The sequence below is a fragment of the Cervus canadensis genome, chromosome 8, assembly GCF_019320065.1.
Source record: "Cervus canadensis isolate Bull #8, Minnesota chromosome 8, ASM1932006v1, whole genome shotgun sequence".
NCBI lineage: Eukaryota > Metazoa > Chordata > Mammalia > Artiodactyla > Cervidae > Cervus > Cervus canadensis.
In genome coordinates, this window is record NC_057393.1 from 60,891,922 (window position 1) to 60,918,969 (window position 27,048).

The 27,048-nt window shown below is 41.2% G+C and overlaps 1 protein-coding gene across 9 annotated transcripts in view; it reads left to right on the forward strand.

Annotated features, from left to right (window-relative positions):
• KCNMA1 (potassium calcium-activated channel subfamily M alpha 1) overlaps positions 1-27,048 on the forward strand; it is a 748,747-nt gene that overhangs the window by 559,576 nt on the left and 162,123 nt on the right. For all 9 annotated transcript variants that reach the window (XM_043476447.1, XM_043476438.1, XM_043476446.1 and 6 more), the window contains one exon: positions 11,504-11,613. In XM_043476447.1, coding sequence (XP_043332382.1) covers positions 11,504-11,613 — 110 coding nt within the window. The remainder of the gene's footprint in view (positions 1-11,503; positions 11,614-27,048) is intronic.

Here is a 27,048-nt window from a genome sequence, read left to right on the forward strand (position 1 = left end):
CACTGAAGAATTGATGCTTTTAAACTGTGGTGTTGGAGAAGACTCTTGAGAGTCCTTTGGACTGCAAGGAGATCCAACCAGTCCATCCTAAAGGAAATCAGTCCTGAATGTTTATTGGAAGGACTGATGTTGAAGCTGAAACTCCAATATTTTGGCCACCTGATACAAAGAGGTGACTCATTTGAAAAGACTCTGATGCTGGGAAAGATTGAAGGCAGGCGGAGAAGGCGACGACAGAGGATGAGATGGTTGGATGGCATCACCGACTCAATGGACATGAGTTGGAGTAAACTCTGGGAGTTGGTGATGGACCGGGAGGCCTGGCAAGCCGCAGTCCATGGGGTCACAAAGAGTCGGACATGACTGAGAAATTTAACTGAACTGATGGACTTGAACTTGCTCGTGGGACCAATGAGCATAGGGACAGAGAGACCTCTCCCTGACCAAAAAGTATCATCACAAGTCTTTTTCTTCTCATCTTATACCAACTGGAGAACATCATCCTGGAAATTTTCTGGGAATACTGAACTACAACAAGAGTAGAATCTAGTGAGTCTTAGAGGGATGTGGGCAGAAGTCAAGCCCAGAGACCAGAAGTAGCTAATCCAGTCAACCCATCAGGGTTTTTTTTTCCTCAGGGGTCCTTTCAGGAGACTAGACTGGATCTTTCTATATCAGATTACATATGACCTTTCTGATCACATATGACCTTTCTCCCCCTTGGGGAGACAGTCAGTTCTTCCAAATACCTAATGTTTCTCTTATCATCTTATCTATTCAGAGTGAACCTGGGAAGGGGAGGAGGAAGGAAGACCTCCATGGAACACTGCTATCTTTAGGGGATATACTCAAGCTACTTAGTTTTTCTCCTCAATCCAGAGGATCATTGGATGATTAGTGATGTTCCAGGTGTTTCTACCAGCAGCTAAGCCACGCAAATCAGTGGCCCTGCGTCTAACTAGCTATGTTGCTTTGTGTGAGTGATAGAGATGTCCTCATAATCACCATCACCGGCATCATCACCATCATCATCAGTAGCATCAGCATCATCACAATCACCAACGTCATTACCATCAGGAACATTCATTATTTATAATGCTAGAACATTTATAGAACATCTACAGGGTACACGTCCAATAAGTGCCATCTTTTAATGTGATTAAACCACCAGAGTACCTATCACATAGGAACCACTCAGCAAACATTAGCTATTTGTCAGGTACTACATTAGTGCTTTACAGGGATCACTTCATTTCATCTGTCTTCCTAAGAAGTAGGTACTATTGTTGTTCTTATTTTTCAGGTGAGCGGATCAAGGCTTGGAGAGGTTATACAATTTGGCCTGGGGCATTCAGTGAGATGGGATTTGAACTCAGAGGCTGCATGTGCTTTGTTACTTCCTGCCTTGCTACTGCACTCAGGATCACGGCTCCTCTTAAAAAGAAACTGCTAAGCCCAGCTAAACACCTAAGCAATTTTATAAGCTGTCCACCTTCAATCTCTGAACCAAATATCTTCTTGATGAGGCCCAAAATCCACTCTAGGAAGCCACAGAGGGGAATTTCTGAAGTCATTTTAACTTCCTGTGAAAATATTCTCTAGCTGGCAAGAGATTTTCTAGATAACAATGAATACACAATAAAGCGGGTGCCTCTGCCCTGGATACCTGGCTCACAAATAACCCATTTGGCTTCCCAATCATCCTGATACCTAAAACTAGCAGAATTTATGCTCGTGGCTTGAATGGCTCTGTTCAGCCAGAAAAAGCCAAAGTTTATGGCTGAAACCCTTTGCTCTGAAATGAAATCTAGTCTCTTTGGCCCGACTTTATTAGGCCGTATTGTACAGTGATAGGAGACGTAAGTATCCAGAATCTGCTGTCACTAAAACAGGACTGAGTTGGCAAGCATTTTTATCCTCACACTCAACACTCTGACCTAAAGTGGAAAAGTTAATAAAAATTAGGGATACAAATTAGAGCCATTTTCTGAAAGTTTCATTTTAATTGAATTAAATACAGCCATGTCATTGTTCTCTCTTTACCCAGCCCACGTTGAAATGGAGACTAAGCTATCATTGGGGTCACTGGATCAATGGAGAGAGACTAAGTAGATAAATCTGGATTCCTGAAATATTGTTTAGACTAATGACTACAACAACCAAAACACTGGGATACCCATCTTGTGTTTAATTATCCACAAGCTTTCACTGTAACTGGCTCCAATATTTAGTGATACTTGTAGAAAGCATCCTTTTTCATCTCTTACTCAAGTCTGCTAGGCCACGATTGATTCCCTGGTCCTCAAAGGCATGATGGAGCATACTTGTTCCCTGTTCTTCACTCTCTTTGGGAGTACCTCTGCTACTCTTAAGTGTGATCCATGTTTGGGGAGTATTGATGTTATCTGTGAGCTTGTTATAAATGCAGGATCTTAGACCTCACTCTAGGACTACAGACAACACATTTTCATCAGAGTCTGGGAAGCACTGGACTCACAGCCTTAAATGTGCCCACTGGTAAGAAATTATCCTATATTAACATCAGTGAATTCAGTGAGATTCTCCCCAAACTGTCTAAAATACTGAAGATTTTCTAAAAGCATAGGTAGTTCTCCAGTGATTTGTCTCATCAGAAGCAACCTTATGATTCCTGTGCTGACTCAAGTTCTTCTCTAACTCCTTCCTTTTCTCCCAGTTCTTAATTAATTAATTATTTAATTAATAGCCAACAGTTGTTTTTGACCTCAGTTTTAGGAGCAATGGAATTGCCAAGTACAGCCTTTGCTGGACTCTATTTCCTGTTGAATTGTTGTTTGATCCTACATTGAAATTCAGAGAGTGAAATAAGAAGACTGAGGGCTGGGTCACATGGGAAAGAGAGTATAGTCATGGACAGATCAAAGGGGGCTCCTTTTTGCAGGCAGGGTGGTGGGACTGTAGCCAGTAGGAAGAAGAACTTCTATTAGATTGGTGGCAAATGCACCAGTTCCTCAGAGTCCCTCCTTTCATATTCAGGTCTCTAAGGTATTGGATCTAAAATTTAGAAAACCATAAACCACTTACTAAGTAGCCCAAGATGTTCTGTGATGACAAAATTTCCCAGTAATGTATTGCTCAGCAAGTTCTGGGAAGTTTAAAAATCACTCAATTATACACATTCCCTATGAGATACCAAGAATGTAGAATTTTTTAGCATTCAGAGGCACAAATTGCTTTCTTTTATGGTTAACACTAAATGTTATGAAGTCATCAGTACTGACTTGTGATTGGATGCCTAGAAAAATTAGACTTCTTTGTCTCTTTCTCCAGTTTTGTCTTGCTCAGTTCAATTTGACAAATATTAATTAAGCACTTCTTATAAGCACCTGATAGGGTAGTATGCTGCTTGTTCTAGGAGATACAAAGTGGAATGCATTAGGGAGGAGCTTGTCACTTTATTGTAGTTCTTGCCAGTCATTAGGAGTCTCAGATGCTGTGATGGTAGCTAACTATAACTAATGTGTACTGAGTGCTTCCTGCAAGCCAGGGAGTGTTCTAAGTGTTCTTTATCCATCAACTCATTTAGCCCTCCCAAGCTCCCCAGAGGTGGGCATGATTGTGTTCCTATTAAGGCAGGACAGAGCACATCAAATTGGGGAACCCAGGGAAGACCACACAGATGAGGTGGCATATGATGGGAATTTCACAGTAAGAGTTGGATTCTGACAGTAGAATCAGGGAAACAAAGTGGTGGGGAGATCAGGGAGAGGGAATGTTAAGAATAGCATCCTGGTTTCCATCAACTCCTCCTTGAAATAAAGGATTCCGTAACTAAGTATCACATTTCCTGCTATGGAGATTTAAAACTCATAGTAACAAGTGAAGTACTCTGCATTGCACTAAGAAAAGTCCCAGTTTGGCTTTGTGAAATCCACTGCTTCCCAAATGTATTTTATCATCCATTCAACAAATATTGAGCTACTGCTGTGTTCCATTCACTGTTCCAGGCACTACAGACTTAGATGAATTTTTCTGCCTTTAAAAAAACCTACATTTTAATGGGGACTAACAGGACTCCCTGTTCACTCTCTTGTGTTCAAGGTGACACTTGTTAGCAAGTTCTGTTGAGTTTACCTTGGGAAATCTTGGTTGGGAATAATCCTGCTTTACTGGAATTTGGGAAAAATTGTGAGAAGTAAGGTTTGTAAGATAGAGTGGGACCAGTATAACTGCAAATGCAGTCTGTGGATGGGTGCTGTGAACTGTTTGCCTCTAGGAAGCATTAAAGTACAGGAAATGAGAGGAAGTGCTTAGGAACTTCTATGTTCCTAAATCCTTAACAAATTCATTTTATAGTGGTTGAATCTAATGATAAAAGTTTTGGACTTGTATTTTGCATCTCTCATCTATTCTTTTTTTTAGAAGTTCATTTCTGTTACATCTTTGCAGAAGTTTGAGTCTGCCAAACAATGAGTATTAGAAATACAAACAAAACCCAGTCTCTTACCCCAAATGGGTTGAGAGGCTGTTCTGGAAAACCCTGCCTGCCAGGGGCTGGATTACTCTCCTGAGGATTGCTCAGCAGGTGTCTGCTTGAGAACACTCACTTGCTGCTTGCCCTACCCAGATGAGAATTATTTTTAGTAGTATTTTAAGAGCCTTATCATTTGAAGTACAAATGAGAATGTTCTTAACTATTATCAAGATTGCAAAACCAAGTTCTATTTGGACAGATAGTGAATAGGCCCATCTTTAAAAAGGTCTGACATCACTTAAGCATAAATACCTTTTCTGCATTGAAGAGGAAAAGAAGGAAAGGGTAGACAAATATATATTGAAAAACATTACCAGTTTCCTGCCGCATAGGTGATACTTTCTGAAATTATAAGTAGTAATTCTTTTTAAAAGTTCTTATATCACTCTTTCTGCTAACCCATCCTTTAACTGCAGTTCCTCTGGAATTCTTTGTTTCTGTGTTTTCAGAAATAATCTGAACTGGAGTAACATGGGAGGTGGGGTGGAGGTGGGAAATGCCCTGTGTTCTGTGGTGTTATTAACCTCTCTCTGCACACTTCACGTGGACTGATTTTTTTTTTTTCCCCCATAATGCCTGATGGAAGAAATCTCACTTGATAGTCTGCAGCCCACTAGTCTGGGAATAAGAGATTTGGCTCAAGTCCACCCTAAAATTTATCTTTGGAGTTGTTTATTTATTCTTTCAATGCTGAAGCAACCAATTATCTGGTATTCCATCAAATCCCAAATAATGTATTTTAATTGACATTATCCTGAAGCCTTTGGACAATCTGAGATCCTTTGGTCCTATCCTCTCATTCTGGAAAATGCGATCTGAAATAGGCCATAATGGTGGAATGCCAAATCATTATGGGGTCCCTGAAATCCAATATCGCTCTAGGAAGGGCAGCCGGCCTGAGGCCACATCCAAGAAGTACAGCGTTGATATGCAATTTGGCGCAGAGGAGAGATATATTCTGAAAAGGTGCAAATCACCATTGGTTTCCCATCTCTTCTGCTTCTTTCCTGTCATTTCAACTGTATCACCTGTTTCTTCCGCCCTTGGAAAGCTGTGCAGGGAGGCATTCTCTGTTCTGGCACCCATGAGGACCTGAGCTAGTAAGACTCAAACATTTTGTTTTTAATTCTATGAGTCAATTTTAGGACTTGTGCTTATATAGAACAGTGTGGAGGCTAGGAAGAGAGGGAGGAAGAGTTGCATGCCCACTAGTAAAAACTGGGGCAAGTTTGTTAACACTGGAACATAGAGGGAAATAAAGGAGGAGAGAGACGATCCAGGAATTGTGTCAGTGATAGTCTTCTTAACATTCACTTGTCCTTAACATTTTTCTTTCCAGCAAGAAATGATTAGATGCAGCATTGAATCTAATTTTTCCAAGTGGCAAAGCATGCTGTTGAGGGATGTGGACAAAGGACCCCACTCATTTTAGTGACCAGCCTAGAGCCCACCAGTGCTGATCCCTTTTTTTTTCAAATTGTAATTAAGAGCTTGACACATCCTGTGGCGGTTCCCTCTTTTTTGTGGGAATAAATATGTTTTGTGGGATTAAAGATACATTGGCCAGTTCCTATCTCAGCGCTGTGTTTTAGACTGTCACATTACAAATGACAGAGATAAAGTACTCTATAATTTATATGCACACATATTCAGATGCAGTTGATTCTACTTAAGACTTATGATTGAAAGCTATGCATCCTTTAAAGGAAGAATATCAAGAATTTGGATGGGTTTTTTAAAAAAATCATAAATGTGATAAATACCTGCTATTACAATAGCTTTCTACTCTCAATTTTAGGTGATGCTGGTGTGTTTGTTATGACTCACTTCTTCTTATTGCAGCTATTAACATAATGGTCATTGGTTTTTATAATTTCCTCTTAGTTCGTTATTTTTGATGTGCACAACATAACATATATTTGGATTAAAACAATGTACTTGTTTTCAATTAAGTAAGGGTTGAGGTATGATGGTCTTTGGAATCATTTACGTGACTCTGGAGGTAGGGACAGACTTTTGCAAAATTATTTAGCCATAATCAACATGGTTATTCAGACTCTTCACTGGAAACAGAAATCACAGTGATCATAACATACCCCAGCTGGGAAGGTTGATTTTTCACATTCACCGGGTTGTTAGCATTAGAGAAACACAGTTTCACTCTAATCAGAGAAGGCATAAAATATAAAAGGTGTCGTTACTGACATACCATTAGTAACACATGCAGAATCTGAGATCAAGAAGGTGTTACTTCCCCCAGAGCCAAGGCTGATGTTTCCAGTTGGATGGTACCTTTGATGATGAAGCCGTCAGCCCATGGATCGGTGTACAACCATTTACTTAAGGGATGGAACTAGACTGGTTGAAAAATTAGATAATGAAGGGCAGATAAATAAGACCATGAGAAGTGTGGACGAGCGAGCCCCACGGCTCGGTTCTCTTTTCTCACTGAAGATCTGTGAGTATTTGATGAATAAGGACCCAGAGCACATCACCTGCTCATCTTTGCTAGGTGTTCTTCTAAAGCAGCAGGAGTCTGATGTCACAGCCAGCAGAGAAATTGCTGCCCCAGGAAATGCTTCGCCTTTGACTGATTACTGAATGGCTGGCAAATTAATTTTGGCACCTTTACCTAAGTCATTTTGCTCCCATTCCTCCATTTCTCTGCTGGAAAGTATGTATTCACATTACAGTTAAAAATATGTCGACAACACAAATGTGGAGAACAGCATGTACTATTTCAGGAAAGAAGTTGTAGGCTGGGATGGTTCCATTTTATAGAATAGAAATGATGTCATCGTGCTCTGAGAGAAGGCCTGAACTCTCCTTTCAGCTCAACTTAAAATCAATATTACTTCTCACTGACTTCTTACAAAGTCAGGGGCTCCAGGGTTTAAGATATTGAGTGCTTGAGGAGCTTCTGTTCTGGTATTTTCCTCTTAGGTAATGTTTAGCAAACCTTTTATATTTAGCAAACCCTCCAAATCCACCAAAATCCTAGTACCATTGCTTCCTTATACATTTACCTCTTCAGTCTCTAGCAAGAGATAATTTGGGGGGTGGTTAATAGCATGAGCTCTGAATCCTGTTTATACCACTCATTGGCTTTGTGACCTTTAGTGGGTTACTTCTCTGTGCCTCTGTTTTATCGTCTGTTAAAGGGACTTATAATGACAATGACTCACTGTACTCTCTCTAGATCTCTTTGTTCACTGTCATTGAACAGTGCCAAGTTTTTAAACTCAATGTATTTCACACTAATTTTTCCTTTTCTAATAATGTATCTTATTACTGCTGACAAAAGTAAAAGGAATGTGCACTTTTGCTTTGGCTCTTTTCAAAAGAAGTGAAAGGTGCCATGCTTGAGACTTATAAAAGTAAACTTTGATAAGATGGGGTAATTGAAGCCCTTGCCTCGGGATGAAGATTGATGTTCTGTTGTCTCAGCTGGTGACATGTTACAGTGTCATAAGGCTGGGTGCTGGCTCCCTGACACTCCTGATGTGATTGGCCTGTTCCTGTCATTGATCTGTCACAACTTGTCATTCTTGCCCTTAAGGATTAAAATGTGTTAAGTGTTTAGTATCATCTTGTAAATTAATTGTGGTAAAATACACACAACAAAAAATTTATCATTTTACCATTTAAGTCATTTTCAGTGGGGTTTTCTTTTTTATGGGAACATTTATTAGAACCTGAAAAACTTGTTATCAATAAGGAGACTGTGTTAAAGATACAGAAATCTGAAAGGGTTATGACAATGACTTTAAACTCCTCAGCTTTTAGACTTGCCATTCAATGCTGCTCCACCTCACCCTGTAGATACCATCTGAGAATCTGCTGTCAGTTCAGTCGCTCAGTCGTGTCCAACTCTTTGCGACCCCGTGGACTGCAGCATGCCAGGCTTCCCTGTCCATCACCGACTCCAAGAGCTTACTCAAACTCATGTCTGTAGAGTCGGTGATGTCATCCAACCATCTCATCCTCTGTCACCCCTTCTGGAGTGGGTTGCCATGCCCTCCTCCAGGGAATCTTCCTGACCCAGGGATTGAACACAAGTCTCCTGTGTTTCCTGCACTGCAGGCAGATACTAAGTATATGTTGTGCTTTTTCTGGCAAATAAAAATGTATGCCAGTTTAGATAAAATTCAATCAGTAACTGGAACGACTCTTAAGACACAGAATATGCTCAATAAATATTTGCTGAAAGAATGAATCAATGAAAAAGTGTATGCTAATTTCAAAAAACAGTAATACTGATACTCTACAAAGAATTTGTTTCTACTTAAATTTAAGAAGTTTAATGATGAACCTACAATAAAATTTGGTCTCAAGGGTAGTTCCATTAGGCCATAGAAGCATGAAAATAGTGATCATAACCAAAAGAGCCAAATTAAAACCGTATTAATTTAGGAATAGTGTCAACAATTAATAATAATTAAGATAAAGTTTCATATTTTCATCCTTTTTAAAAATCAAGTAGAATATTTAAATTAGCAACATAAGAAATATATTATAAAAGGAATGTCTCTGCTAAATAAGCTGAATTATACTTCAAGAAAACTATTTGCCCATGAAACTCAACTATAAGGATTTATAACTGGCAATCCATCAGGTAGTATCCTATTTACCAATAAAAATTATGATAATATATTGTCCCAAATATTATATATTTCAAACTATTTACTAATGCAGACTAAACTTTCTTTAGATTCGTTAGCATTGATGACCTTTGCTTATGAAGTCAAGAATATGTTTTTGGAAAAATAAATTGAAGTCTTATAGATGGGAGAGATTAAAAAGTTTGTGCTTAGCTAAACACATAGCAGTTAATTTTAAGTAAATCATAAAATTTAGCAATAGAAGTGGTTGAGTCCTTTCTTTGTTTTCTTTTTTTAAAAGACCCCCACTTTGGGGAAGACTAATGTGTAGATGAATAACCATACTCAGCAGTACTGCATAGTACATGTCTAATGTGTGGGAGTAGGTTAGAAGCAGCTCAAACTAATGGGGTTAACCCACATGATTTAATCACCCAGCCCTAGCACAAAGCAGACAAATAGCAGAGAAGCAGGGAGCAGTCAATTTATTTCTAAATTATTCCTAGCTTTTGTATTTCAGAGTGTCACCAAGTAGATAGTAGGTGTGCATTTCCTACTGTTTCCAAGTCTCTTTTTATCTCCCCCAGTTAACTGATTATTGAGCCATAATCAAGATACATTTCATTCATTACCAGCACAGGACATTATTAAGAGTCATTTTACTGATTGGCTGGGAAGCTCTCTTTCTTCCTCCCCCTAATCTAACCTCCAGTAGAAGTGAATTTAGGAGGTGGCAGCTTACAGATACCTAAGAACCACACAGACTGCTTGTTTTCCTGGTTTGGGATTCCATGACATCCCCAAGCTCCCAAAGGGGCTCAGTGTTCTTGTTGCTGTTCACTTTATATAGTTTTAAATGGTTGACTCCATGGTAAATCCCTTCCAGAAATGCCGAGCATGAAGAGGGCTGTTGGGAAAACCAGTTGAACTTGATTAATTGTGGAAAAAAGACGTGTAAATGAAGTTGGGATTGAGACCTTTCTGAAACTACGTTTAACTTTTAGTGATATTCAAGTTAGGGTTGGAGAAATTTACTTTTTCCCCAAAGTAAAAATAGATACATTGTTTTGTGTTATACATAATGCTCATTGCAAAAGCCTTCAGACTATACAGAAATCTACAGACTTCTGTATTTCATAGTCATTCTGTGTCTCAAAGATAACGACTGTTATTGTTTTGGTATGAAGCTTTCTGTATTTTTCTATGGCTTTACAAACTTTTAGTTAATTATAGGATATTTAAAAAATAGAATCAGACTATATATGTTATTTAGTAATGTGTCTTTTAATGTAATTTTCTCTATGAAGAAATTTTCATCATAATTTTTAATTGCTTTCCTGTATCGCATGGTATAAACCTACCATTTTTGGTTTCTAATTTTTCACAAATAGAAAGATGTTCTTGTACATATGTATGTATATACTTCTATACTTTTTTCTTGCTATGAATACTTAAATTGGAATTGTGTAAAAAGTATTACACTCCAAAATCACTGCAGACGGTGACTGCAGCCATGAAATTAAAAGACACTTGCTCCTTGGAAGGAAAGCTATGACAAACCTAGACAGTGTATTAAAAAGCAGAGATGTCACTTTGCCAACAAAGGTCCGTATAGTTAAAGCTGTGGTTTTTCTAGTAGTCACGTATGGATGTGAGAGTTAATTTAGGAATAGCGCCAACATAAGGAAGGCTGAGTGCCAAAGAACTGATGCTTTTGAATTGTGGTGCTGGAAAAGATTCTTGAGAGTCCCTTGGACTGCAAGGAGATCAAACTGGTCAATCCTAAAGGAAGTCAACCCTGAATATTCACTGGAAGGACTACTGCTGAAGCTTCAGTACTTTGGCCACCTGATGTGAAGAGCTGACTCACCGGAAAAGACCGTGATACTGGGAAAGATTGAGGGCAGGAGAAGAAGGGGGCAAGAGAGGATAAAATGGTTGGATGGCATTGTCGACTCAATGGACCTGAGTTTGAGCAAACTCCAGGAGAAAGTGAAAGACAGGGAAGCTTGGCGTGCTGCAGTTCATGAGGTCACAAGAGTTGGACGTGACTTAGTGACTAAACAACAACAAAAAAGAGTATGCATTTTCTAAATTTTGGTAACAAAAATTGCTCCCAAAAAATTGTATCAATTGTGGTGAGTGCCCATGCTTCCCCATTCTTAGAAATCATATAGGAAGATGTGGTGCTCTAGAGTAGATAGCTAGTCTATGAGTTTCGGGTCATGGAAAGTGTCACATGGCCATGTGGTTGTGTTCCTGGTTGTTGAAGTGAGTCACCATTGCCCAACCAGTGCATTCATTTTTTTGCCAGATGGGATAACCCTGTTTTACTTTGTACAGTCTACTGTCCTATCTTAAACCCTTTTCCTATGTTCTTCTCCCTTAGATTGAGGAAGACACGTGGCAGAAATACTACTTGGAAGGAGTCTCAAATGAAATGTACACAGAATATCTCTCCAGTGCCTTTGTGGGTCTGTCCTTCCCTACTGTTTGTGAGTAAGTGACCATTAACCGTATGCTCTTTGGCTTTCACGAACATTCAATGTGTCCCTTGCAGGAAAAACATCTCACCAGTAGCCAGCACAGTGCGGCCATTGAAAATTACCAGTGTCTTGTGCTCAGCCTTCTGCAATGAAGGGGAAAGTTGGTCTTTATATGGCCCCTGCTTTGGGGGTTTCTGCTAACTTTCTTTTCCCTCCAGTTCTGAGAATCTTAGGTTTGGATCCTTCATATGCACTAAATTATGAACTGCAGTTTTTCCTGCATGTCTTGAATTATGGCCCTGTGATATAGACACTTGTATGAAGGGTGGCACGAACCCGTGCCTCTGATTTTACCAGGGCAAGACCAAGTCTTGCTAGCCCCTTGATGAAAGAAATTTTAATTTCTTTCAATCAAGTCAGATCATAAAGACATCAAAGAAGCTGCTGTTCAAAGTGCTTTCTGTATTTGCTGAGGGAGTGTGGAGCCAAATGTACGCAAAGAGGCTTTTAATAGTCCTGAGCAATTTAGCCCCAAGACGGACATCTGCCACATTATAACAATAAAAAGCCTTAGTGTCTCCTTCTACTGGCTCAGCAGGATGGATATGAGCAAGGGGTAGCCCTAGCCTGCATGACCCTTTAAGGTAGAACAGGTGATCATTTAAGGGCTATGATGTCAGGAGCTCCAGGTATCCCAGACCTCAAGAAGCTTTCACCAGGATGATGGCTCAGATTCCCCACCTAGAAGCTCACATGTTGGACAGAAGTCAAACAGATGCTTTGTCCCCATGAAAACACAGACTGGGAATGCTGCAACATGCAGCCCCATCCTTTGACACTGTAGCAAAGACTTTGGTAAACTCAGTCTCACTGATAAAAACTGTGATGAAGCAGGAAAATCTAGGAACTCATTGGGCTGAGGAAGAAGAGATATTCCTTTTTGCTGTCTGCATGCCTGCAAACCAAACCCACCTTCTGGAAAGGGCGACCTGAGGAGGACAGTCCTGGGGGCTCTTGGGCTCCTCAGAGTTTTCTGTTCTATGAACAGCAGAGAGGAGCCAGAGCACCCAGGAGGTTGGTGTTTACCTGTCAGTGACTTCCATCAGTGAGCACAGCAGGTGCATCCTGCCTGTCCCCAGGCCCAGACCCTGAGCAATCCAAAATCGTTTGACTGTGTACTGAGATTTCTCACCCTGTCTCAATGCGGAAGTTTAAATGCTAAATGGACTGGAAAAGCGGATAGGTAATTGATTCCGAAGGAGTTATTTTCTGAAAACGGATGCCCTATTGTAACTCCCGTGTGTTCCTTTCTTTGAGAGCTGTTTCTCATTCTGCCCTAGAAAGGAGTTAACCATTCAGAGGCACTGGGTCCTGGAGCCCTGAGGCAGTCCCAGGGGATTTTCTCTACTTTGGAACGTGGACTGCCTAGGATAGAAAGCCCAGGAGGATTCAGGACTTGTATTGGAAGCTGGTTCTATAAGAAGGCAGTTGAAGCCACCTATGTCTAATGTAGGGGTGGTCTGGGCACACAGCAGACCTGCCTGGGCCTGGAGGAGCCCTGTGCCCTGGGGACGTGGTGGGGGGGCTATGCAAAGCCCCTTTCTTTGGCTGTTGAGCCTCCCTGACTTGACTGGTATCAACCTGAGTGCTCCCTTGGAAGTCCATTCATCTGTCCCCCGGAGCCCCCACCCCGTGGCCCCCTGCTTTCCGCCTGCTTCTCATTTTTGCTTCTGGGAACTGAGACAGTTCATTTTAACAGTGTTAACCTGGAGGGTTAGGAGTGCTCTGTCTGAAAGTTCCAGCTGGGGTGTCTCTGGGGTCAGTTTGACTCACATATTTGTCCTACACAGTGTTTACTTTATTAAAACTTAGTTGCCAGTGTTGCAAAGAAATGGTTTCTCACATAAAAACTAGATTAACAACCTCTTTTGAAACTTTGTTAAACCAACATGGGACCTGCATTTCTACTGAGGCCTAAGTAGCTCCAGTTCACTGTAAGGAGGGGTTTAATCAAGGACCTTCTCCTCCCTGATGTCTTAAACTGGCCAAATTTGCATTTACATTGGGGCTTGGCCCCCTCCATGGGTGAGCTAGCCCACTCTGACATAGTGGGTGTGTAAAACTCCTCTGCCCACTGGAGCTGGCTCAAAAGCTGGACACCAGTCTGTAAATATTCCCCTTGGTTGATTTTCATGTTGACAACATGTTCTGAGAAGGAGAAAATCCTTCAGACCTACCTTGTCAGAGAATTAGTATTTGTTTGGTACAGCTTCTGGAAAAAAAAAATGATGAAAAACTCGTGAGTGAGAATATGCTCAACTTACTGCTATTATTCCTTTAACACAATGATACAGCAGAGGTAGAAATAATCAATAAAGAAAGGACATTTAATGAGATTTAGGAACATCCCAAAACATTGAAGCTCTCCTCAAGCATTTGATTATCTGGAGGCTTAATTATCTGTGTTTTCTACTTTAAATTAAAGAAAAGCCATAACTCAAAGTTACCAGCAGTTTAATGATAAGACTCTTCAATTCAGGTTAATTAAAGCACAGCTGTAATTAGAGTGTGGGGCTGTATATCACTGGGCTGGCGCATAAGTATTTTCATTACAGTAAGAATTGGCTATTCAATTTCAAGATGACATAAAGGACGCCAAAATATATTTTCAGCTGGTTCATGTAAAAGAAAAAGAATTGGGGCATATTCCGGGTATAATAAAACACAGATAAAATATACAGATTTTCAGAGCCGTTTCTGTAATTATGCACGGCATTAAAACAATATCCAGCCAATAACATCCTGAAGCATGAAAAGAAATAAATTTGCTCTTCCCCCGGGCTGGCAGAGTGCCCCTTTGCAGGGTAGGATCACCACACCGGAAAGCTTGGAGTTTTCTCAGAAGCTGGGAGAGTCATTCAGGGAAAAGATAAAGAGGCAGGATTAATAGGTGAAATTTGAGGTCATTCCCCAAGAGAATAGGATGTGGAAAGAAGAGAGCAAGGGCAGGAGGCCCCCGAGGTTAACTCTTATTAAGCATTTCAAGCAGAGTGATGCTTTCTCCGGCTCAGGTGAGACCTGCATGAGCCGTTGGCCTCCACGTGTGCATCACCAGAAGTCACAGCTTTGTTCCAAAAACAATAATTTAGACAAAATGCAATATCATTTCTAAATATAAATATCATTTACATTCTTTCAATGAATCTTCACCACAATCCTGTGACCTTTCTGCGAATATCACCATCCCTGGTTTATAAAGGAGGACACTGAGACTCAGATGCTGGTGTTCCCTTCCAAAGACACCTAGCAGACAGATTACAGAGCCAGGCCTCCAATGCTGGGGCCTTAGACAATTGAGAACAGCTTGGAGGAGCTGCTAGCTGAAGCCTAGCTAATTAAGAATCTCCTGGGGAGCTTATTAAACAGAGAGATTTCTAGACTCCATCTCCAGATTTTTATATCTGGGATAAGCCTCCCAAATCTGCATTTGTTTTGCAAGTAAGTCAGGTGATTCTGATTCAAAGTCTGATGACTCAAAACCCCTACAGACCCCATTCCTCCACACACAGGAATAACCTCTTATTTCCACTTCAGCCCCTGGGTTGGGAAGATCTCCTGGAGCATGGAATGGCTACCCACTCCAGTATTCTTGCCTGGGAAATCCCATGGATAGAGGAGCCTGGTGTGCTATAGTTTATGGGGATGCAAGAGTCAGACACATCTGACTAACCCACCCCACTCTGGGCTTAGCTATTGGGATGCTTTTCTCTGATTTTAGCCAAATCATAGAATTGTAGGTGGGCCACACCTTGTAAGCTAATGTTAAGATTTGTGTCTTTGTAGGAGCTTCCTTTCCATCTCTCCTTTTTCATGAAAGGGTATTCTGCAATCTCTATGGACATTAGAAGTGAGTCTACCCACTACTATGCCAGGCAACTCACGACTGCTCTCCCTACTCTCTGCACCTAATCCAAATCAGAATAGGAAAAAGTCATGGGGGTACTGAGCCCTTTAATGCTCTCTGTCCACTGGGGATCATAAAGCAGTTTCAGATAAGCACCAAATGCAGAGAAAGACAATTCAGGATACAACTGGCTAGATACCTCATGGCCTTGAGGGCATCGTGGTGGCCGTTCCTAGAATACCCTTAACATGTTCCTTTTAAGGACCAGCAACTACTGAACATCTCCCCTTGGTTTTTGCATGGCTGGCTTTCCCCTGGGTCTGTGTGGCACTAGGATCAAGGCAGAGGAGTTTTGGGATCTGAAGGAGAGGGCGCCATCCACTGCTCTCTGAATACTAGAAAACAAGCTGCTTCATTTCTCCTCGTACTCCCCATCTTCTTCAGCAAGGGACTGTGGAGGGTGCAGATGGCCAGTGCCAGCCAAGCCTACAGGAAGCCAGGGGCTAGGGTATGAGGCTATGTTTGCACTACGGGGTCCTGTTTTTGAGTAGTTTGAATAGTAGGGTGCTGTATGATATCATGAAGTGTGAGCTGTGGAGTTGCAAGGGTCACACCCCCAGATCAGCGACTTGCTGGATATGTGATTTGGACAAGATGTTTGATTTCTGCCTATCCTTCTCTTGACAATTACCAACTGCCTGACCTTTGACTTGGTGCTTACCCCCTGTCTCCTCATCTCTGAAATCAAAATGATAGAACTTTTCTCAGTACCAGCGAAAGTCCTTTTCCCCTCTTCTGCTGCCTTCTTGCCACCATCCTATTTTGCCCCACTGAATAGACTGTAAGCACAAAGAAAGAAAGAAATATATCCTGGCATTTCCAAGTTTTGTGTACTCCACTATTTAGAAAATTCTACCATCAGTCACCAGCCAGTTAATCAGCTAGATATTTAATTATCTTAGGATATCTGTGCCAGTGTGTAGGCATGATGCTGTCTCTAGAAGAACCTACAATTAGATTTGATTAAATATATGCTCATTAAAGGACATTCCAGGTGGCACTAGTGGTAAAGAACCTGCCTACCAATGCAGGAGACGTAAGAGTTGCAGGTTCGATCCCTGGGTTGGTGATATCCCCTGGAGGAGGGAATGGCAGCCCATGCCAGTATTCTTGCCTGGAGAATCCCATGGACAGAGGAGCCTGGCGGGCGTAGGCTGCAAAGAGTCTGGCAAGACTGAAGAGATTTAGCATGCATGCATGCTCTTTAAAAGATTAATACCAATACTTTCAAATGCCAGGGAAAGGATTCTGTTTCCCTACAGCGACTGCCTTCTGAAAGTTTGCAGTCTGGCCAAAGAAAACAATACCCATCCTCAGAGACAGATGAGTACGCCCACTGATGAGTGTTTGATGAGGGCACACAACCAGGGACCAGAGGCTGAGAGCTACGAGGACAGGGGTTCCCCGTAGGCTGGAGGTGCAGGAAAGGCTTCCTGAAAGAGAGGACACTGGAGGTGTGCCTTGTATGAAGGTTGGGTTCAGAGAAGAAATAGAGAGAAGAGGGAATTCTAAGTGGTAGGGAACCAGGAGGCTGAGAGCCGCACAAAACTCTCTCAATGCTTAGGTCTCTGAGATTTTCCAACAAGAACAAATAGATTTCCCCTTTAGAGGGGAGAAGGACACAAATCAGAGTTCTTCTGACGTGATGTTTTCATGGAGAAACTGTGATAGTGTTTTTTTATCATGAGAACTAGCAAAGGAGAGGATGCACCCCCCCACCCCACCCCCACCCCACCCCACCCCAGGTAGGAAAATGAGGGCAGAGGAGGCAGATGGGGAAAGAGAAGTGGAGGACGCCACGCGCTTACAGGTTGGCTACTGCAGGAGCACTGTGTGCAAGGTCCTGACTCTCACGGTGAGCAGATCAGTCAGTCAGTCATCCCTTGTGAAGTGTAACACTCCTCACTAGCAAAATATAAATGCGTAATTGAGGCTTAATTGTACCAGGTGTTACAGCTCAGAAGGGTTAGGACAAAAGATGTGTTTCAAATACTGCGTGTGTCTCTGTGTCCCCTGCAGCTGATGGAACAGTTAAAAGTCATATTTGATGTGGAGTATTTCATGCCTGGGTGACTTGAGGAACTCTAACCAGATATTACCTGGAGTTTTGCTCTCCAGCCTGGGTACCAGCCTGGAGGCTTCTATGCTGGTTTAAAACAGTCTGAGGGCTGCAGGGTGTAGTTCTCCATTCCCTCATCCACAGGCATTCAGGGCCCCTCACACTGAAAAAGTCATGCTCTCATCCTGGGCTATTTGGCATGGACAGATCTTTCCAGTGAAGCCACTTGAGGAAACTTAAATTTAAGACTGCCTAGAGAAAGCTAGCAAAGATATGCCCATCTGAATGCAGAGTTCCAGAGAACTGCAAGGAGAGATCAGAAAGCCTTCCTAAGTGAACAATGCAAAGAAATAGAGGAAAACAATAGAATGGGAAAGAATAGAGATCTCTTTAAGAAAATAGAGATACCAAGGGAATGTTTCATTCAAAGATGGGCACAAAAAAGAACAGAAATGATATGGACCTAACAGAAGCAGAAGATTTTGAAAAGAGATGGTGAGAGTACACAGAAGAATTATACAAAAAAAAAAAAAATGTCCTAATGACCCAGGTAACCATGATGGTGTAATTACTCACCTAGAGGCAGACATCTTGGAGTGTGAAGTCAAGTGCAAAGCTGGTGGAGATGATAAAATTCCAGCTGAGCTATTTCAAACCCTAAAAGATGATGCTGTTAAAGTACTACACTCAATATGTCAGCAAATTTGGAAAACTCAGCAGTGGCCACAGGACTGGAAAAGGTCAGTTTTCATTCATTCCAGTCTCAAAGAAGGGCATTGCCAAAGAATTTTCAGACTATCACACAGTTGCACTCATTTCACATGCTAGCAAAGTAATGTTCAAAATTCTCCAAGCCACGCTTCAATAGTATGTGAACCGAGGAATTCCAGATGTTCAAGCTGGATTTAGAAAAGGGAGAAGAACCAGAGATCAAATTGTCAACATCTGTTGGGTCATAGGAAAAGCAAGAGAATTCCAGAAAAGCTTCTACTTCTGCTTCATTGACTACACTAAAGCCTTTGACTATGTGGATCACAAAAACCTGTGGAAAATTCTTAAAGAGATGGGAATACCAGACCACCTTACGTGCCTCCAGAGAAATCTGTATGCAGGTCAAGAAGCAACAGATAGAATCAGACATGAAACAATGGGCTGGTTCCAGTTTGGGAAATGAGTATGTCAAGGCTGCATATTGTCACCCTGCTTATTTAACTTATATGCAGAGTACATCATGTGAAATGTTGGGCTGGATGAAGCACAAGCTGGAGTCAAGGTTGCCTGGAGAAATACCAATAACCTCAGATACGCAGATGACATCCCCCTTATGGCAGAAAGCGAAAAGGAACTAAAGAGGCTCTTAATGAAAATGAAAGAGAAGAGTGAAAAAGTTGGCTTAAAATTCAGCGTTCAAAAAACAAAGATCATGGCATTTGGTCCCATCACTTCATGGCCAATAGATGAAGGAAAAATGGAAACAGTGAGAGACTTTATTTTCTTGGGCTCCAAAATCACTGCAGATGGTGACTGCAATCATGAAATTAAAAGCTGCTTGCTCCTTGGAAGGAAAATTATGAACAATCTAGACAGCATATTAAAAAATAGAGACATTACTTTACCAACAGAGGTCCATGTAGTCAAAGTTACAGTTTTTCCAGTAGTCATATATGGATGTGAAAGTTGGACCATAAAGAAAGCTGAGTGCCGAAGAATTGATGCTTTTGAACTGTGGTGTTGGAGAAGACTCTTGAGAGTCCGTTGGACTGCAAGGAGATCAAACCAGTCAGTCCTAAAGGGAAATCAATCCTGAATATTCATTGGAGGGACTGATACCGAGTCTGATGCTCCAATGTTTTGGCAACTTGAAGCTAAGAACTGACTCATTGGAAAAAACCCTGATGCTGGGAAAAATTGAAGGCAGGAGGAGAAGGGGATGACAGAGGATGAAATGGTTGGATCGCATCGCAGACTCAATGGACATGAGTTTGAGCAAGCTCCAAGAGATGGTGAAAGGCAGGGAAGCCTGGTGTGCTGCAGTCCATGTGGTCTCAGAGTTGGATACGACTGAGTGACTCAACAACAGCAAAGAGAAAGCTGGAACTTCCCTGATGGCTCAGACAGTAAAGGATATGCCTGCAATGCGGGAAACATGGGTTCGATCCCTGGATCAGGAAGATCCCCTGGAGAAGGAAATGGCTACCGACTCCAGTATTCTTGTCTGGAGAATTCCATGGGCAGAGGAGACTGGCGGGGTACAGTCAGTGGGGTTGCAAGGAGTCAGAGATGACTGAGCTATTAACACTTTTTTTCAGAGGAAGCTGGGTCTCTTGCCCAATGAAAGCTACAGCTAGTTTAACTTGAGTTCTGTGAAATCATTAGAGATGATTTCTAGAGAAAGACATCTGAATTTGAACATGGAACAGAAAGAAGTCAGCAGGCTCTATTGTTATGTGATAGATTTATTTAGCCAGGCTGCAGAAATGAACATTTTGTGAGAATTTATGGAGAGGCTCAAGTTTCATCTTTAAAAAATATTTTTCCTTGAAGAACCAGCCCTATTCATTCAATTTTCTGAGGGTATTATAATTAGGACTGAGCACATAATGACAGGAATACAACATTGATGGTTATTTCTACTACAGGGACTCAGAAAGTGACTAGTAATCCTTCAACATGTGAATAAACCAGTGACCATAAAATCTATTAAAACTCTTAAAAGCTACAGAGGCAATGACAAGTCTAGAATTCTCTACGGGACAGGTTAGGGAGGCAGTCCAACAGAAAATGCCTGGACTTGACTTGATGCTGGATGCACATAACAAACACACAGTTTACGTTTTATATTTCTGATGAATAATACTAGCAAAGCTTTCTTTAAAAATGCACTTACTGATGCTTTCTGAAAATGCACTTACTGATTTTTAGGCAGATGTTAATTGTCCATATGAAAGAATGTATTTACATTCAAGTGTCTTAGGTGTGCAGTGGAAATATTGTGAGTTTGGGTGTGTTTGAAGGTGGGGCTATTCTAAAGCCTCCCCACTCCATCTTTATCAAAGCTACTGGGAAATCTGAACAACATTTTTCATGAGCATTTTAAATCACTTCCATTTTCCTGGTACTGAGTCTCACAAATCCCACTGGTTCAAATCTTCTTTAACTAGATGTTTTCATTTTGAGAGCTTATCATTTTAAATCAGAGCTCCTAAATGTGCATATCTCTTTTTTGTTTTTGTTTTTTCTTCGTTTTAGCCCCTAGATCCTAAAGATCTGGTTTCCCAGTGCACAGTGTTCACATCCTCATCTACTCTGATTACATGTGCCAACCTGACATTGCCAGGGTGCCTCTGGACAACTGAAGAGGGGCTGGTGCTTCAGGGTGGAGCTAGGTTTGGAGGGCACAGTGAAAGCTGTCTCTTCTGTCCTTGCCCCTTCACTCCTGGGTGAATCATTTTCAGTAGCCCCAAACAACATCTTTGCATACCCTTCCTGAACACATTAGAAAGTATCAATTCTACAACAGGTTTCTATGCTTAATTCATACAAGCGAGCAGTCTTTCTAGTCAAGGGGTCTGATTTAATAGCAAGAACAATTTATTTCCCTCTGGGTAGATGGAAACAGTTGGACTCTAATTCTTAAGAGCCTTTGTTCAGGAACATCTGGGTTGAAACTACTGTAGTTAACAGATGATGTTGGCAGTTAAAAAAAAAAAACGGCTTTGTATAATGTTGTCAAATTTGGTAGACCTCTACTTAATAATTATCAAGAAAGCAATCTAACTTGTTATTACAACAGTTTTATTGCAGATTGCTGGTTTAAGACCTTTTTGTGACAAGTAGTGCTTTTTTTTCCCCTTGAAAAAAGAATTCATTTCGATTCCCCTGTAATTATTTTTGCAACCAGTGGCAACTTCCTGCCTTGAACATATTGGGACATTTTATTTTAGAAAACAAGAATTAAATTCTTACTACCTTATGGATGATTTCATCTTGTATATCTCATTGCTGAAGCTTCCTGGCTTCCTTCTTGTTCTCCACTACACACTAAGCCTCCTTTCTCTTCCCACCCCAGGTCTGTATATGCTCAAGCCGTAAGAATGACTCTGAGGATTAGATGAGCATAACCTATTTTGCTTTACAAAAAAATGGTGTCAAATGATGCAAGTAAATATTTAATTTTAGGACATCAATTCTAAGTAGTCCAAAGGCACACCTTTTGTAACAGGATCTGTGGGGGTGGGGGTGGGGGGTTCCAAGGAGAAATCACTGTCTGTACCTTAGAATTGTACTTACCTCAAGTCACAGCAGATTGAAGGCAAACATTAGATTCCCAGAGCATATCAGTGTTGTTCGTTCCTTCCACACCTTTCTTTTCCTGTCTGCTTCTAACCCACAGGTTAAAAAGCATCTTGTTCCACGATTCTAGGCTCACTTCTAATCCTTTTCTGCCTAAACTAAACTCTCCTAGTTTATCACTTTATCTGTGGTGGATCATTCCAGCAGCTCATGAGATTTTGGTTCCATTTGTTTCATACATTTATTTAATCAGTATTTACTGAAAGCTTACTCTTTGCACTTTGCAAAATGCCAGAGAGACAAAGCATGTGTCGTGCGCTAAAGAAACTCAGTTTGAGGACAGAGGCAAGTAAAGAAGTGTGACCACACCCCACCCACTCCCTGTTTACTCGCCTTGATTTGCCCTTCCTCCTATGCCCAGCCCCAACAGAGGTTGTACCCTGACTTTCGTCAGTTTTCTATGGCAGGAACTAACGAAAAACTGTCATTTTAAACAGGGAAAGATGTAGTTCTGTTTCCAGTATAAATTGTAAGTTACTCAAGATTTGTGGAACCAGAGATCAAATTGCCAAGATTTGTTGGATCATGGAGAAAGTAAGGGAGTTCCAGAAAAACATCCACTTTTGCTTCATTGATTACACTTAAGCATGTGACTGTGTGGATCACAACAAACTGTGGAAAATTCTTAAAGAGACGGGAGTATCAGACCATCTTACCTGTGTCCTGAGAAACGTGTATGCAAGTCAGGAAGCAACAGTTAGAACTGAACATGGAACAACAGACTGGTTCAAAATTGGGAAAGGAGTATGACATATATTGTCACTCTGCTTATTTAACATCTATGCAGAGTACATCATGCAAAATGCCAGGCTGGATGAATCATAAGCTGGAATCAAAATTTCCAGGAAAAATATCACAACCTTATACATGCAGATGATGCCATTCAAACGGCAGAACGTGAAGAGGCATTGAAGATCCTCTTGATGAGGGTGAAAAAAGAGAGTTAAAAAGTTGGCTTAAAACTCAATATTCAAAAAACTAAGATCATGGCATCCAGTTCCATCACTTCATGGCAAATAGAAGGGAGAAAAGTGGAAGCAGTGAAATTTTATTTTCTTGAACTCCAAAATCACTGCGGACAGTGACTGCAGCCTTGAAATGAAAAGATACTTGCTCCATGGAAGGAAAACTATGACAAAGATAGACAGTGTATTAAAAAGCAGAGACATTACTTTGTGACAAAGGTCCATATAGTCGGAGCTATGGTTTTTCCAGTAGTCATGTACAGATGTGAGAGTTGGGATCATCATGAAGACTGAGTGCCGAAGTATTGATACTTTCAAATTGTGTGCTGAAGAAGACTCTTGAGAGTCCCTTGGACTGCAAGGAGTTCAAATCAGTCAATCCTAAGGGAAATGAACCCTAAGTTTTCATTGGAAGGACTATTACTGAAGCTGAACCTCCAACTCTTTGGCCACCTGATGCAAAGAGCCGACTCGTTGGAAAAGACCCTGATGCTGGGAAGATTGAAGGCAAAAGAAGAGGGCAGCAGATGATGAGGTGGCCAGAGGGCATCACTGACTCAATAAATATGAATCTGAGAAAATTCCTGGAGATAGAGGAGGACAGACGAGCCTGGCATGCTGCAGTTCATGGGGTCGCAGAGTCAGACACGACTGAGCAACTGAACAACCACAACAATGCCTATAGGGGACAGACAGCAACAGACAATTAGAAAGAGGAGGTTTGGGACCTTAGGGAGCGGTGGGGACTGTGGCACATTGGAGAGCACACGTCCTGTCCAGAGGTGTAAGTGCTTTGGAAGTCCAGTTCCTTTTAGCCATGTGGAAGGCAGCACTATCTAATACGGCCAGATCTGATTTTGAAGGATAACTGAAAGCTAGTTTTTATATGAAATCATTTATTGGTATCTAATTCTAGTGTTTTGTTTGCTGTTGTTACTGTTTTTTAAATGCTGTACTGACCAAACAGAATATGTCTGCATTTTGGGCTTCTGGCAACCACTTCATTTCGTTTGCTTTTATAAGAAGTAACTGTGTAGGACACTGCACTGAGACTTGATTTTTGACATTTCTACGTGAAAGTTGTTTAATCCTGAACAAGTTGCTTGATTTCTGCTTTTGGCTTTTTTTCTTAAAAGCCACTTGACCTTGAACAAGTTGCTTTTCCTTCTTAGAACCTCGGTTTGTCCTCAGTGTGAGAAGGGCAGGGCCAGTCAATCTTGAAGTGCCTGAGTCTGAAAAATCTATGGTTGTGACACTGTTTGCATTTACACGCACACCTCTTTTTATTATGCTTGTCTTTATTGCACTTTGCAGACCCTGCATTTTTTTTTTTTAAACAAATTGAAGGTTTGTGGCAAGCCTATTCAAGCAAGTCTATCCCATTTTTCCAGTAGTATTTGGTCTCTTCATGTCTCTGTGTCACATTTTTCTAATCCTCACAATATTTTAAACATTTGCAGTATTTTTATATTTGTTATGGTGATCTGTGATTAGTGATCTTTGATGTCACTCTTGTAATTCTTTTGTTTTTTTAGCAGTGGATTTCTTTCTAATTACAGTATGTTCATTATGTTTTAGACACGATGCTGCTATTGTGTATAGTATATATAGACGTATATATATATAGTATATATAGACATGGTATGGTGTAAACATGGGAAAGAAAAAATTTCATGTGACCTGCTTTATTGTGATGCTGCTTTATTGAGATGGCCTGGACCCAAACACAGAACCCAAGATCTCCTGTGAGCACTTTGTTTGTATCACTCAGTCTCTGTCTTCTTAGTCCCTTTGGCCAGTGAACAAAGGCTTGTTTTAAGTCAAAGAGTTCTTGAAAGAGGCCTCTCTACGCCCACATAGAATCGTTTTAGATATGGATTTGAAAGTTACAAAAGAAGACTCAGATCTGCTGGTCCGCCCTGGGCTAGGGGAGGAATATGCACAAAGCCATGTAGATTTTAGTGACTTTTCTGAGTTATAAAGCGGCTTTCTTTTTATATAGAGTTGGAAAATGGTATTGTAGTAGCTAGGCAGACATGATTCACCCTAACTATGAACTGTTTCTTCCCTTATCACCAGTATGATCAGGTCATTAAAGCAATTAATGTCCTTGATGCCAACAACCATCAGAATCCCAAATGGGAGTGGCTATTGCTCGAAGGATTTCAGCAAATCAGCCTCTTCATGATCTGTACTGAGTTAAGATCAGCCTTCTCCTCAAGTTTGGCTCTTGGTTGCTATTTACATTAAAAAGTAGTTACTTAATCTGGTAATTTATTTCAGCAAATATTGCATAAGCCATCTGATATTTTAAACAATTTAAGCCCCATAAACGGTGTGTGTTAGTGTGATGCTATATGGAACATAACTTAAGAAGAGCACTTTTCCAGCTGTAGTTGGATATGTGGTTGGTGTTTCAGCAACCTGCATAATCAGCAGAAAGTCCAGGTCCTTAGAGTCTGCCGGCAGGAGTCAGAAGACCTGCAAATCACGGGAGAGTCCAAAAGTGCCTGGGTGCAAGTGGTCCTCTGAAATCTGACTGTCTGTTGAAAGCAGTATGGGGGACCATGACTTCCCAGGCAGGAATGAACAGCTGGCCTTGTTCCCACCAGAGAGCCTGAGGCCTTCACCAGCACGTTACCTGCAAGCAACACATCCACAGGTTCAGTGCATCTGATGATGTCACTTTTCTATTTAGAACCAACCCAGAGCCTCCCAGTCCACTTGGAATAAGCTGCAGATTGCTTGCTGTGGCTGGCAAAGCCTTCGTGGTCTTGTTCCCACCTCTCTCCCTGGCCTGGTTACTGTCACTCTGCTCACTTCGCTTGGTCACTGTCACTCTTTTCACTCAGCTGCAGCCTCACTGGCTCTAATGCTGGTCCTTAAACATTGTGACTCCCTTTTTACCTCAGGGCCTTTGCACTTGCTGTTTCCACTTCCTAGAAAGCTCTTTGCCCAGATCCCCTCGTTGCCTGTCCCTTACCATCATGCTCCAGTGCTCTGTGCTCTTGTTTTACTTTTCAGATAGGACCTCCTGGACCATCACAGATAACACACCTCCCTAGTTACTCTTTAACCTCTTAGGTGTTTTATTTTCTGCACAGTATTTGTCCTTATCTGGAAGGGTATTATGTATTCACTGGTATATTTGCTCATTGCCTATCTACCCCAATATAAAATAGGCTTCACTGGGGACAAAGGTGTTATATATCCTGCCAGGTATGAGCTGGGGACTTAGGGCAAGTTACATGGGCTTTCTGAGCCTTAGTTTCATCACTTGTAAAATAGAACCATCAATGTGTGCTGAGTCGCTTAGTCATGTCTGAGTCTTTGCGACCCCATGGACTGTAGCCCGCCAGCCTCCTCTGTCCATGGGGATTCTCCAGGCAAGAATACTGGAGTGGGTTGCTATGCCCTCCTCCATGGGATCTTTCCAACCCAGGGATTGAACCCAGGTCTCCCCCATTGCAGGCAGATTCTTTACCAACTGAGCTACCAGGGAAGCCCAGAAACACCAATGGAAGTCTGAATAACTGGGGGCATATCTCCCTTTTAGGGATATTATGGGGATGAAATGAGAACACCAAGAGCCTGACCTGTGACCCAGCACCTTCTCCCCCTCACAGTGCTGAAGCTGAATAACCATCAACTCATTTCTCAGTCTATCAGTGAACCAATGTTTTTCTATCTAAAAGTCCTTAAGGCACGAGTGATAATGCCCATTTAGGAAACTTGTGATACATAATGTATATAATTCTTTGTTAGTTTATGTGAGCTTTTATTTCTGTGAGTTTATAAATATATGTTTTCACTGTATCAGGTTATTTACATCTTTGTACCTACAAGATAATATTCATTGATCTACCTTGAAATATTCTTCAAAAAGTCAATTTGAATGCTAGTACTATACTGTATGCCATTTTATCTTTGCCTTTTTATTGGACATTTAGGTTACTTTCAGTTTTTTTACTCTGTATTAGTAGTACTTCCATGAGCATCTTTATGCATAAGTATTTTACTGAACTTTTTTTTGTTGTTGTTCTCTTAGAACCGAACACGAGTAAGCAGAACTCATTCATTTCTTGAGTTTTCTGTATCAGGTTCAAT